Source organism: Chenopodium album, chromosome 7 (genome assembly GCF_948465745.1).
Source record: "Chenopodium album chromosome 7, dcCheAlbu1.1, whole genome shotgun sequence".
Lineage (NCBI taxonomy): Eukaryota > Viridiplantae > Streptophyta > Magnoliopsida > Caryophyllales > Amaranthaceae > Chenopodium > Chenopodium album.
In genome coordinates, this window is record NC_137840.1 from 56,944,405 (window position 1) to 56,958,768 (window position 14,364).

At 33.3% G+C, this 14,364-nt stretch overlaps 1 protein-coding gene across 1 annotated transcript; it reads left to right on the forward strand.

The window, feature by feature from the left end:
* Nucleotides 1-1,710: 1,710 nt before the first annotated feature.
* Nucleotides 1,711-8,075, forward strand: LOC145639086 (transcription factor TGA7-like). The gene is made up of 9 exons (XM_081690230.1): nucleotides 1,711-2,145; nucleotides 3,691-3,852; nucleotides 3,978-4,055; nucleotides 4,561-4,620; nucleotides 4,711-4,788; nucleotides 4,908-4,968; nucleotides 5,361-5,632; nucleotides 6,496-6,723; nucleotides 7,497-8,075. The coding sequence occupies exons 2-9, from the start codon at nucleotides 3,694-3,696 to the stop codon at nucleotides 7,647-7,649; spliced, it is 1,089 nt and encodes a 362-aa protein (XP_081546356.1). The 5' UTR covers nucleotides 1,711-2,145; nucleotides 3,691-3,693; the 3' UTR covers nucleotides 7,650-8,075.
* Nucleotides 8,076-14,364: the final 6,289 nt, after the last annotated feature.

The window sequence follows — 14,364 nt, forward strand, 5'->3', positions numbered from 1 at the left end:
GTATTTATGAATGATTGATTATTAAGTTTTACTTAGGAGTTCGTTTGGAGTGAAGTGACCAAATTGGTATATACTTCCTCACAACATACAATCACTAAAACCCAATCATAGTTAGTAAGTGCAACAAAATATCTTTTGTTTGCTCAAGTGTGTGTATATTAATTGAAAGTGGGATTTAAAACAAGTGTTTGGATAAATTAAAGGACTTTATTTCTTTGTAATTTCTTTTGCTTTCTAAAAGCACATGGTGATAGAGGTGTTGACGCACAACCTTAAAGTTTTACTCACTTAAAAAGTGAAACATGTCCCACAGATCAGGAAGTTGCCAATAATGATAATGCATGCTTTAATATGAAATATGCAATCTAGTTTTTTAATAGTAAAATGTACTGTTTATTGACCATTATTGGGGTTCTTGCAGTCTTAAAAAAATAGATTTTGGTTGTGTTTTTTAGATTAATCTAATGGGAAAGGTAGAGCATAGATCTATAATTAAGATATTAATAATACAATTATTATCATATTAACAATTAACTAATTTGAAATCAAATTTGGACATAACATAAAATCCACAACTTTATTTATTTCACTCTATAGCTAATTCCCACTAAGTCATATAATTCAAGATTGATAATCCACATTAGGTTATAAAATATGAAAGCCCTTTAATATAAAAACTCTTTTTTTTTTTCCCCCAACTATTTATGTCTTTACTACCAAAACAAACAAATGAGATTGTTTCAACTTTGGTATAAACTAAGAAAAAGTTTTAGTGATGGAGAGCTAATTATATTTAACCCCGTCTATAATTAGGTACACCAATTCTTAAAATTATTTACCGTAATTACTAACTCCCGTGTATAATTAAGTTCATGGACACTATATCAAATTATTACTAACTTATTAACAAAAAAATGTTCCAATTCTTGTTAATCATTTGCCAACTGACATTATATCATTTAAGGACCTTATTACATCTTAAATTACAAACCTAATTAGTCTAGTTAAAGTTGTACCCACTCAAATACAATAATTAAAATACTTATTCACTTATATTACTCTGTACTTCATATTTTACATGCTCTTTCAAAACAAAATAAATAGAAAAAGGATATGATAATGAACATTAATTAATTACATATGTACATAATCACAAATAAAAAGTTAATGAAAATATACGTTACAAAATTATAAATTCTTAGTTGTTTGTGGATACACCTTAGGTGCACTCACAAAGTTAGGACTTCATGGTTTTTTTTTATAAAAATTTCCAAGAGTAAAATAAATAAAGCGAGTACAATAAATATACTTAACTTTGAATGTATTCAAGAACGAAATAACAATACTCCACAAACAAGATAAATATTTATAATTTTAGAAAAATATATAATGTCTCACAATAAATTAACGCGACAATTATTTATTTATTTTTTTGGTATTCAACCCGGTTTCGGGATCATTTTTGGATGGTTAGGTTCTAGTCTCCTTCCAATTATTGTTGCAGGGATCGAACACGAGTCCTTCCTAACAAGTATAGATCCAATCACCACTATACCAAAAATCAATTGGTAATTAATGGGACGAGTAACTAACCGTAGTTGGTAAGTTGGTTCACAGTGTATCGACACGAGACGGATTCTATTTCCTTCTAAATGGGAATTCAATGAGATTCATCTTTTGACAAATTCTTAGGCAATAAGTAATCCAGTACTCGAAAGCAAGTATCTTTGATTGATTCTTCACCACAATTGCACTAACAACACAACAATCCTATTACAAGGGAGACAATCAACTCAGCATGTCCAACTTTTCCAAGAATATGACGCCCTTTGCTTAGTCTAGCTACCCCAATTCGTCTCCTTTTTACCCTTGTTCCACTGTTATTCATTCATATTCGACCCACTTCAAAAAAGATAAAGCTATCTCAAAAAGGAAACCCAAGAAAATTATTGAAAATTCTATTAAGAAATGTTTTTGCTTTTTGGGTTTTATAAATATCAACTTGGTGCTTCATCTTTTGCTTTGTTTTTTCCAATCAAATTAATGGGTACTTGTGATTGCCCACTTAAGATTCTGGGGTTTTCATCTGTTTTTAATTACTTTGCAAAACCCAGAATAGATTATGCTTCTTGCTGAGAATTTGAGGTATTTGATGATTTTTTTTCTCTTACACTTATTTTATTCTTTGTGTTATTCATTGTTTTTGCTAAATATTGTTCATTGTTTGTGCTTAAGATTATTACTTTGGACTTTGTGTTTGTTATAATAGATATTTGTGTGTGTTGTAGAAATTTTGGTTACTTTGCTTATTGATTGATTAAGTTTATGATTGTGGGGGTTTGTTTATTGTATGAAATTGTGTTTGTTATGTGTTATTACTGAAACTTAGGTTGCTGTTAGGCAACATTTGGAAGATGGTGTTAGTGTTTAATCATATATTTTTACATTTTATATGCTCAGGAAGTATTGAATTATTGTTGGGAAGTAAGATATCTACAAAATCACAACATTTATATGTTAGTATTTGAATGGTCGGTTCTTACTCGGACTTGTTTGTTTTAGTCGTGTGACTGAGTTGGTATCAACTTAGGAGCACTTTCTCTGTTTCACTTGGTTTGTCCTAATTGATGAAATCTTTTTTGAGTTTTTATGGTAGTCAGTAATAGAATCCTTTAGTGGTGTTATGCATTGATTGATCGTAGTAACAATGATCAGTTAACTTCAAAATATCCAATATGAAAGCTCAGAATATCAAGTCTTGTGGAAGTAGTTGTGATTTTTATTTGTTGTAGGGGGGAGGGCTGAGAAGAGTTTTGGTGGTGTAAGAAGGGGGCTTGATGGTTTTGCAATTGAATATGGCTGGTCAAAAATATGTCCAAATCTTTAGTTATCTATCTATCATGTATAAGGTGCTTGCTAATTTGCTATAACTATGGGAAGTATTAAGAGCGAGGTTTGATTTTTCAATTATAGATTAATAATCGCTGAATCCCTCAGTGATGCTTATGTACATAGATATTCAAGTAGAATTGTTTAATAGGCTTGGATGTTTAATCTTTGTTGTCTTGAGGTTTCTTCTGTGTAAGGCACTGGACTATTTGTGTATACTCCCCAATTATTGTTGGAAAAAAGAAATTTTCATAATCATGGCCTCTTCATAAAAATGTTTCTTATGTCATAGTTCACCTTAGAACATTGCAGAACCTTTTTTCTTTTAGTTGGCAGATAAAGGGAAGTCATTGTCGAGATAACTTTTTTTTTTTTTTTTTTGTCTATCTCTTTGTCTGAACTTATTAAAGGGACACGAAATTTCAAGTGCGGACAGTACCTCAAGAATTACTTTCATAAACAGGTCATTGATGGAAAATGTTACATTTTTTCTCAAGACTGTATTCTCAATATGATTACAAATTTTGACTGCATAGGGAATTATGGTTTTTGAAACCCTTAAGTTTAAAAAGTATGAATTACATGTGCATAGCTGATGCGTCTTTAGATTTGTCTTCATTGTCTGTGACTGCCTGTCACACTAAATAATTGATCTCCAAAGTTGCTTGATGTTTTGGCAGCCTTTCACCCTTTCTGCAATTTTTGCTTGTAGTTATGAGTTGAGTCATTCAAGTTTCTTAGTTTTCTTGGGTTTTGCTTTTTCTTGTGTTGGCTATTTAAGTTTCCTTTCTTATTTTGTAGATCATGAGCTCCACCACAATTCAAGTTACCAACTCTGCAACTATGGGAATATATGAATTACCTAAAGCAATGAGCATGTGGAGGGATACCTCAAAAGCCTTGATGACTTCCGGCGCAGGTACATCTTCAAGCACACAGGCGGAATCTGGACATGAGAATAAGGTGAAAGTCAATGATTATTTCTGTTGCCAAATCCAAGCATTCTTGTTTCAAGTTATTCTAAAGGGCTTTTTTTTTTTTTTTTTTTTTTTTTTTTTTTTTTTTTTTTTTTTTTTTCCTGTGCTCAGTTTGAATATGAGTATGTTTCTCCTGAGATGATGGAACCGTCCTTAAGTGTTGAAGATGCAGCAAGACTTTCTGAGAAGGTATTATAATTTGATTTCCGTTTCTTGTGTCATGTATGTGAGAGGTCCTCAATTTTAAGTTGTGAACCCTAAATGTTCATGGTGAAGTTTAAGATTAGCCTAAATTGTAGTAGTTAGTTTGTTTCCTTTTCGTCTCCTCTAGCTCTGAATTTCTAATGAGACTGGTTATTTAGTGATTTTAGTCACATTAGTCTTGATTGTTATTGTCGGGAAAGAAACAAGAAATGAGAGAAGGGGTTAAGGTGGTAGAAACCGATGCTAAATCGTTATAAACAACTGATGTAACATTGTTATAGCATGCCATCTAATGTATTTTAACATTATCATTGAGCATCAAAGAGGTTTAGTAAAGTGTATCCACTTCAACTCCCATTTTAGCCTGCTCGTCTAACTTTGTTTTTCGTATATCCGAGAACATATCTCTGGTTTGAGGTACACTTGCTCTGTTTTCAAATCTCGTAATGTTCAGGGCTGTAGATTCTGATAATAAAACACGTGGTTGCAGGTTCAAAGGCGTTTGGCACAAAATCGTGAAGCTGCAAGGAAAAGCCGTATGAGAAAAAAGGTACATAGATCTGCATATTGAGGAAGCAGCTTATAAATCTATGCACTATTGAATTTTCTGGGTTAGTCTAATATGCTTTCATTCTTACAGGCTTATGTTCAGGATTTAGAAAGTTGTCGTTCTAAGCTTGCTCAGTTAGAGCAACAAATTCAGCAAACTAAACAACAGGTAAGGGTTTTTTTTTTTTTTTTTTTTTTTTTTTTTCATCTTCATCAAAACCTGATATTACTCGTGACATTGTGAGGCTCGTATGATTTATAAATGGACTGGTGAATTGACTGTTACAGAACTCGTATGTTGGGGCTGCATTACATGCTAATCTTGGATTTGCAGGACATATCAGCACAGGTTTGTGTTTTTTATTTGTAGTTTATGATATGTTTGCATGCTGCAGGCTTCACTTATTGGCATCTATATTTTCCATCTATGGTTTCATTGTCATCAATTAATAATCTGACTCCACCTTCATGTTTATCATCGAATTCAGATTTTTATCCATAGTTATTGCTATCTCTTTGCTATACATTTTACTATATGTTTTAATTTGTTCGATGTTCTTTCTCTGCATTTATTTTTGTAGTATAATTTGATACTGTGATTTACTCATTTACTCACTATAGCTGTACCACCATTTATATGATGTTATGCCAGTTTCTGATTTACCGATCTATTGATACTTAGTGTAAGTAGCTGTTGATATTGATTCGTGTAGCTGGCCATTGACTGCTTATCATCTGCAGGATTATCCACATTTGAAATGGAATATGGACACTGGGTTGAAGAACAAAATCGGCAGAATTGTGAACTTAAAAATGCTCTACAAGCTGATGTGTCTGATGTCGAGCTGCGAATCCTTGTAGAAAGTGGCTTGAATCACTATTACAGCCTCTTTCGGATTAAAGCAGATGCAGCAAAGGCTGATGTTTTCTACTTGTTGTCTGGCATGTGGAGAACACCAGTTGAGCGGTTCTTTCTCTGGATTGGAGGATTCCGGCCATCTGATCTCCTAAATGTAATTCCTTGTTTTATTTCTTTGTCTTAGCTTTTAATACCATAGCAGGTTATGCATCTGTGGAGCTGGGGGAGATATAAATATAAGCTGAAACCAGAAAGAACACTAATTTGAAGGGTAGATAAAGTATGTATAGGTTTGAAACCTTTGACTGCTTCTTTCTATGGGTTTATAAAATTATAAAGATAAAACCTCTTGTCTAATCCTTAACATTCCAACGTCCTGTAATGATGGATATACGTTAGTTGTTGCTTTTTGTTGCATTGATACCTGCTGGCTGTGACTTTCTAAGCTTATGAGTCATCTTCCTCTGTCTAAGATGAGTGTTTTTATAGAGAAATTTCCGTTGATGTCCTGCTAGAGAAAGTTGGATGCTCCTACAAGTGACTTCACATTTTTAGCATTCTTCATCGGATATCTGATAATAACTTGGTCCCATAATTTGTAATCATCTTGCTATTACATTACATGAAGTGCCAACATAACTCATTGCCTTGTTTTCTTGCACTTAAGCAATTTGTGTTGAGTTGATGTTGTTAACTCATAAAACATACTCCCTCAGTCTCAATTTTATCTTGCACTTATGCCTTGGCACTCCTATTTGTATGCAAGATGCGAACTAATATATTGAAAGTGGATAGAGAGATTATTAGAAAGAGAGAATTTTTTTTCCTATTAAGGTAAGAGTGTAATTAAATGGGATGGAGTAAGAACTTTTAGTAGATAAAGTTTGAGACAGGGTGAGTACTTATTTGTTTTTCTTTGGATGCGTGTCAAATTGATGTAGTTGCTTCATTTGAATCAGTTTTGGTACCAAAGTCCTTAAAGTTGTTTATAAGATTTCAATGTATGGTTTTTTGCAGATTCTTTTGCCACAACTTCAGCCCTTGAGCAATCAACAAATGGAAGAAATTAGTAAACTACAATATGCATCCCGACAAGCTGAGGAGGCCCTGTCAAGAGGGATGGATAAACTCCAGCACACTCTAAATGACATCATGTTCACCGATCCGATGGCTGTAGAAGTGTACGGCTATCAGATGACCTCCGCGTTGGAGAAGTTAGAAGCTATAGAAGGCTTTGTGAACCAGGTAATTCACTAATGCACGTCATCTCCCATTCTTGACATCATCTTAATTATTCAATGAAGTCTTAATATGTAGTTGCTTGTCATGTGGCATTATTTATCTTATCTTTTGTTTGCTTTGACATTCTGATTGCTCACTTCACTATAATAGCTACAATACTTGATAGTTTGGACCTTCTTTTGGGAAACAGGGGAAAACTAGAGTGTAGCAGTTGCTTTCCATATTTCCATATATACTTGGTTTATAGTAGGTTTTCTTGATGAAAGTTGTAAAAGAAAAAAAAAAATCTATTTGATGAGGCATGTCAAACAGTGGTATGTGTCTAAGTGTCAGAACGACTATTTCATGAAAATTTCCGTAGTCTAAAAATGAAGTGCCAAGTATCTATTCCATGTCAGGGTGCTGATGATCCAACACAAGTAGTTGGGGTGGAACGAAGAATCCCAGGTAACATAGATCGGTAAGTAGAAGCCACTTTGGAGTATTTTATAACATGGACGAACTACTTTGGTCTGCCTAAAGGCGGTTGAGAAACTGTCATTACATGTCAACCAATGACCTCAAGTGTGCTCATAGCTAATGCTGCACCTGTAAAGTATAATAACTTTGCTGTTGGGGGAAGATACTTAGATTGATAAAGAAAACTTGTCACTAGAAGTAGGTAGCAGACGGAACGGGATGAGAGAACTTAATTCAATTTTAGTCTATATATTGTTTTGTATGCCTGTCATAATTTGTCTTGTCAATCCAATTCTCAAAATTGTATTGTTAAACAGGCTGACCATCTGCGTGAGCAAACCCTACAACTGATGTACCGGATCCTTGATCCCCGTCAAGCAGCCAGAGGATTAGCAGGATTGGGGGAGTACTTTAGTCGTCTCCGTGCACTCAGTTCATGTTGGGTTGCTCGTCCTCGTGACCCAGGCTAGTGAAAGTGAAGCCTACTGGAGTCAGCTTCTTGGTTACTGTACATGGATAATGGCTGCATCCGTCAGTCCACAGTTCAACATGTATCTATAATAGAGCACTTATTCCTTCCATCCTTTTTCTTTCCTCTAGAAGTAGTGGAGTTTCTATAATAACGTTTAGCTTGTAAATATGTTTATGGCGTGTCTAGAATGAGGGAAAGTTATGGTGGGTTGGTCGGCAGATGTACAGTGATGCGATATTGATCATTGAGGTTGGGCTGTTTTACTTGCTGTATAGAATCGATCAATATCAATGAGAGTTGGGCAATGGTACTTACTACTGAAAATTTGTTTGATGACAATGAACAATGTGCATGTATTGCGCAAATTTGTAAGTTTTATCTTTATTACTTAAGGTATGTCAAATGATAATTACATCTTCTTCTATGTTCTTCGTCAGCATATGCTGGTGGATCGGTTACATCAAAAAATTCTTATGCAGCATAGCCTTAGCACTCGCTACTAGATATTGACACAGGTCTTCAATTCATTAACCTACATTTTAAAGACATTGTTTAGCTTAGCTATCCTTCATAGTGAGCTATGTTGTTGTAGCTATGGAATCATTGTGACTCATACAGCTGAACATTATGCGAGTCCTTATGCAATAGTCGTCCTCATCTTAAGATTTGATCCAGCCATCCAGGGTGCACTAATCTACAGGAGTGGATCATTTCCTACTCTTTAAGGTATTCGGAGAGAAGGGCATCTTTGGTACAGGGTGATCTTAAGAAAAATAAGGTTCATCTTGTTGTGTAGTTTGGTTAATCCTCCATGTTTAATCCTTTAATGATTACATTTTTTTTATTCACAAAAAAAAAAAAAAAAAAAAAAAAACAAATTACACTAATTTGGGGAGATGTTATAAGAATTTAGTAAAACAGTTTATCTAACATGTGTCAATGACTACATGGATTACCAATGTTTTTGGTGTCAAACTAAAAGAAAAACTCTATTGACAAAAAATTATATAAGAGAATAATGAGCCTTAAACAAAATTATTTTTGTAAATGTTAATGGTGACTGAATAGCGAAAGTAAATTAAAGATGTATAGGGAATTTGTAGGTATATAAATTTGGCTGAGAATTACAAGGAGGGTTTATGCATTTGTGTGTGGCTCTTTGTGTATTTGGCTTGTTGTTTTTGTATATGCCAAACTCCCTTATATTTAAAGCGGTGCATGTAGATAAAGTCGGCAAAAACCTTCAAGATATTATTCTTCATCCTTTAATACTAGAATTATCTAGCTTCTTTTCCTTGAGTTGACGGACATTACTTGAGTAATGTGTATTATTCTAGAAGATTATGCTTGGTCTAGAATAATCAAGATCAAGAGTTCAAACGAAAAACTATATTATGCATGCACCATCATTGTAGAGGATTGGGCCATAAAATTTGGGCCACAATTACCCAACATCTCCACCTTGGACCAATTTTTGCATGCGCTCGTCGTATGATACCCGATCGACATTAGGTGAATATATCACATACTAAACCCGATTGAAACTTAGGTTCAGAATAAGAAAGTGACTTACTTGGACCCATATTATGAGGGCGTTGTTGCCGAGTCGGGATTGAGTATGATGAAGCCACAATAGAAGATCCTTGTAATACATAGAGATTTCTATGTTTGATAGCGTTTAATATTTCTTGAGCACCTTTGGAGACTTTGAGTACTCCACCTTCAGCCGAAATCTTATATCCTTTTGAGTCCAGAATGCCAAGAGAGATGATATTCTTCTTCAGATCAGGAACATGATGAACATTAGACAAAGTCCTGATCACACCATCTTGCGTCTTGATCCGTACGGAGCCAACACCACGAACTTTGCAATGATAACCGTTACCCATTGTAACAGTTATATTCTTCATATGCTGATAGTCAGTGAAGTGAGACTTTTGCGAATATATTTCTTCTTGGTGAAGTAGCTAAGAGAACTTCATCATCGGACTTTATTTCTCCAAAACCGGCTTCTGACGTTTCTTTCGGATTTTCGACTTTTCCTCTTGCTCTTTCTTTTCGAGCTTTTTATTTACAAACCAGCATTCTTCAATTGTATGTCCAAGTTTCTTACAAAACTTGCAAGATTTTCTGGATTTGTGTCCATTAAATTTGGACTTCTTATTGGTACTTTTACTACCGTGTGATATCTCTTATATATTTAAACCTTCGGCATTTTCATTAGAAAGAACTTCAAGTTAAAACTTTTGTTTTGAGAATAAGTGAGATTTAACATCCTCGAAAGAAAGAGTATCACTATTGCCATAAAACATAATTTCCTTGAAGTATTTATACGAAGGTGGTAGGGATAACACGGCCTTATCCTCATCTTCGATTTTAAAATCTGAATTTCAAGATTAATTATAATTGAATTAAATTCATCGAGACAAGTTTGAATGGAATTACCTTCGTCCATTCGAATTGTATAAAGCCTTTCTTTAAGGTGAAGCTTGTTAGCAAGACTTTTAGTTATATATAGTGACTCTAAATTCAGCCATTGGCCGACTATGTACTGTGTCTTCATGGGCAACCTCGCACAGTACCTCCTTGGTTAAACATAGTTGGATTGCCGAGAGGGATTTTTCATCCAACTCTTGTCATTGCTCGTTTGTCATTGACTCTGGTTTTTTTAGCCTTTTAATCCAGAGCCTTCTTTAATCCGCTCTGTACTAAAATGACTTTCATTTGGACTTTGTAGATGCTGAAATTAATCTTACCGTCATATTTCTCATTCTCGAACTTCGTGACCGAAGACATCTTTAATGTGTAAACACTCAAATCAACCTTTGGCTTTGATAACACTTGTTAGAGTTGGTGAGTGCATAACAGAATCAAATTAAAGATGTATAGGGAATTTGTAGGAATATAACTTTGGTAGTGAATTACAAGGAGGGTTTATGTATTTGTGTGAGGCTCTTTGTGTATTTGGCTTCTTGTTGTTTTTGTATATGTCAAACTCCCTTATATATAGTTGTGCATGAGTAGTAGATAAAGTCGACAAAAACGTTTGAGATTATTCTTGATCCTTTAATACTAGAATTATCTAGCTTCTTTTCCTTGAGTTGACCGACATTACTTAAGTAATGTGTATTATTCTAGGAGATTATGCTTGGTCTAGAATAATGAAAAAATTGTTAAAAATAAAATGACCTTTCAGCGGTCTTCCAAAAATAAATCCACTTTTTGATTATCCCGTGATAAAATGACTAATGATAACCATATGCCAAAAATAGAATGGTACCGGCTGATAACCTACTGAGCAAGTTGATGAGACACGTGTAGCAATGCGATAGATTGGTTTTTTTTTTATTATTTTTTTTTACAATTCATTTCTTATTTTTAAAAAATGAAAAAAAAATCACCACCCTTGACATGAACCCAGCCCTTCCACGGTCAGTGAATCCAACCCGAGCCCTCGCCATCGCGAGCCCAACTTAGCCCCAACCCCCCACCCCTGACGTTGTCGGCGAAAATGTAGTCCCACGACTCCCACTCTTGCATATATTGGCGAACCGCACTCAAACCTTCATCCATTATTGTATGGGATTCAACGATTAGGGGTTTAGGTTAGTTACTGGGTTTGTTTCGCGGTAGTTTCAAGGAGTTTGGGTGGTTAAGAGGTGGCTATAAGGTCGGTTTTGGGGTGTGTGGAATGGGTGAGGGGGTTTTAAGGGCGTGGTAATGGTTTTGGGGGTGGATGCGGGATGGTTTCGTGGGTGTGGAGTGGGTTTTAGGGTGGTTACAAGGTGGGGTTTTGGAGTTGCGGATGGTTGAGCGATGGCTAGGAAGAAGGGGAGGGGCTGCAGAGGTGGTTAGGGGGTTGGAAGGTTCAAAGGGGGATAGGCTTTGTGGGTGTTGTGGACTTGTGGGTGGTGGCTAACTGTTAGGGGGAGGGTAGGAGAGAGAATTTTTTTTAAAAAAAATAGTATGTTTGTAATTCAAAATCAATTCTTTTAAAAAAAATTGAAGAAATAATCCTAGCCAATCACAATATGACACGTGTTCAGGTCTAACCTTTTCAACAGGTTTTTGGTTTTTTGTTCTATTTTGAGCAGATGCATGTCAAAGGTCATTTTATTGTGGAAAAATCAAAAGGTCATTTTTTTGGGAAGAAAGGTCATTTTATTTTTAACAAAATTTCCCCAAAATAATCAAGATCAAAACTTCAAACCAAAAACTATAATATGCATGCACCGTCATTGCCAATTAGTCTTAGCTGCACTAAAATGAACATATTCTAAAAAATTATGAACACGTAAAAATAAAATGAACATGTTCTAAAAAATTATGAACACGTAAAAATAAATGAACATTCAGTAATAAAAAATGAATACATTAAAAAAATTGAACATGTTAAAAAATGATAATTCAATGTTAAAAATAAACATGATAATCACAAAATTGATGGGCCACACCTCAAAAATGAACATTTAGTGTAAAAATAATTATGAACACGTAAAATAAAAATAAAAAAAGAGCATTTGTTAATAAAAAATGAACATGTCAAAAATAATTATGAACATTAGCATATTAAAAATGAACATTTATCATACAATAATAGAATAGCTAGACCACGCCAAATAAAATGAACATTTCACAAAAATAAATGAATATATTTTAAAAAAAAAAAAATTTAGTCTAAAAAAACAAACACATGAAAAAATTATGAACATTTAGTATATTAAAAATGAACATGATTTTCTTATATTCATATAAATTCAAATTAATTGTATATAATTATTAACGGAAAATAAAGATAAAACGAATCGTTAAAATATGTTCAGTTTTTATGTAATAAATGTTCATTTTTAGTGTACTAAATGTTCAATTTTAAAGTACATCGTGTTCATTTTTTTTCTTCCAAAAATTATGCACAAATATAAGAAACTCAATCAAAAAACCGAAATTCATTATAACAAACAAATTAAAGATGCAGCAATTCAATAATTCATCACAAAACTCATTAATTAAATTAATATTCATAAAATATTCAAAAACTCGGTACTTGATTCCATAAAAAGTCAATTAAAATTTATCAAAATGTGAAATTCACTGATTATAAAATCAGAAAAGTCAATTACAATTTTACCCAAATCTAACCTAATTAAAACTAATTAAAAACCAACGATACAAAAAATAACCTGCATTGATGATCTATTTTGAATAACAACCAAATCCATAATATTGTAGAAAACTAAGGAAAAAGAAAATGGTGACGATCGTGACGAAGATGATGGAGAATGCTACAATGGTGAGGAATTGGAGAATATTCAAAATAGGAGGATAAAGAAGTTTACAAATTGATGGAAAGTGATGTAAGAAAAAAAAAATTACTTATAAGGAAAGAAAAAAGAAAGAGGAGAGAGAAAATTTAGAATGGAGAAGAAAACAAAGAGATAACATTAATGGAGGTAAGGAAGAAGAAAGAAAAAGAGGTAAATATAAAGAGTGGAGAAGAAAACAGAGAGAGAAAATTAATAGAGGTTACGCATATCGTTGTCTCAATATTAATACTCCATTACGATATGTTTATTAATTTCGTTTACAATATAAGGACCTGTTCCCATTTACTAAATTGAGCTGAACTGTAATGAACTAAACTGATTGGAGCTAAACTGATTAAAGCTGAGTTGAACTGAATAGAGGTGAAATGATTATTTTATTAGAGAAGAAAATTAAGAGCTGAACTGAACTGATTGGAGCTGAACTGAACTGATTGGAGCTGAACTGAACTGAAATGATTGGGGCTGAACTGAACTGAAATGATTGGGGCTGAACTGAACATGCCAATCATGTTCAATAAAAAAAATTCAAATTATTTTATTCTTAAACATTCTAATGTCTTTTATTTAAATTTTTTTATTATTCTAAAATACTAGAGATGGCAAACGTCTCGTGTCGTGTCATGTTGACCCATTTAATTATAAGCGTTATAACTTATAAGCCTTTGACACTAACCCTATTTTTTCGTGTCGTATCGTGTGATTGTGTCAACTTTTATCAACTCTATAAAATACAACTAGTGTTTATCCTGAGCAATGCCCCGGATTACTAGTTTGTACTTCTTTAATTTGATAATTATGTTCAATTGTTTTATATCTAGTGTGTGATTTGGGCGTTGTCTCGGATGTCATTTTTTTTTATTATTATTATTTTTTACTTCATATGTATTTATTTTCTAAACTTGTGAAAAATAAATAAATTAAATAACCTCTAATTTAAAAGGAATATATCTAAAACTCTTTTTTAAAATAGGACAACAATAGCTAGTGTTCTTATGAACAGTAACCCGCCTTTTACTGTGCTTATGAACAGTAAGTTCCAAACACTGTTGAAAATAAACAGTGGACTTCCTCTTCTATCTTTAGTTGGCTTTTATTTTTTTGGGGCTTTAATTCTGTTTGCTTTTTTGGTGGGCTATTAGTATGGGTTTGTTTGTTTTGGATTACTTAAATTCAATTCAATCTTCTTTGTGTACGTATATAATATATTTCCTCGATCGCCTAATTGTTCTTTCCTCGCCTAGTTGTTCTTCCCTTTATGATTGGTCTCTGGTTTGTGAAGGTCGATCTAAGGAGTGAAACATGAGGTTAGTTATATGTATGGGTTTGACTTAATGTAGATGATATAAGGGATATTATTAATATATACAAGTATATTATATTATTGCTAAT

Bases quoted from the DNA above. Each gene is read 5' to 3' on its own strand.
- LOC145639086 (XM_081690230.1), top strand. From the start codon at position 3,694: ATGAGCTCCACCACAATTCAAGTTACCAACTCTGCAACTATGGGAATA. The intron at 3,853-3,977 runs GTGAAAGTCAAT...TCCTGTGCTCAG, and splicing joins AATCTGGACATGAGAATAAG to TTTGAATATGAGTATGTTTC. The intron at 6,724-7,496 runs GTAATTCACTAA...ATTGTTAAACAG, and splicing joins TAGAAGGCTTTGTGAACCAG to GCTGACCATCTGCGTGAGCA.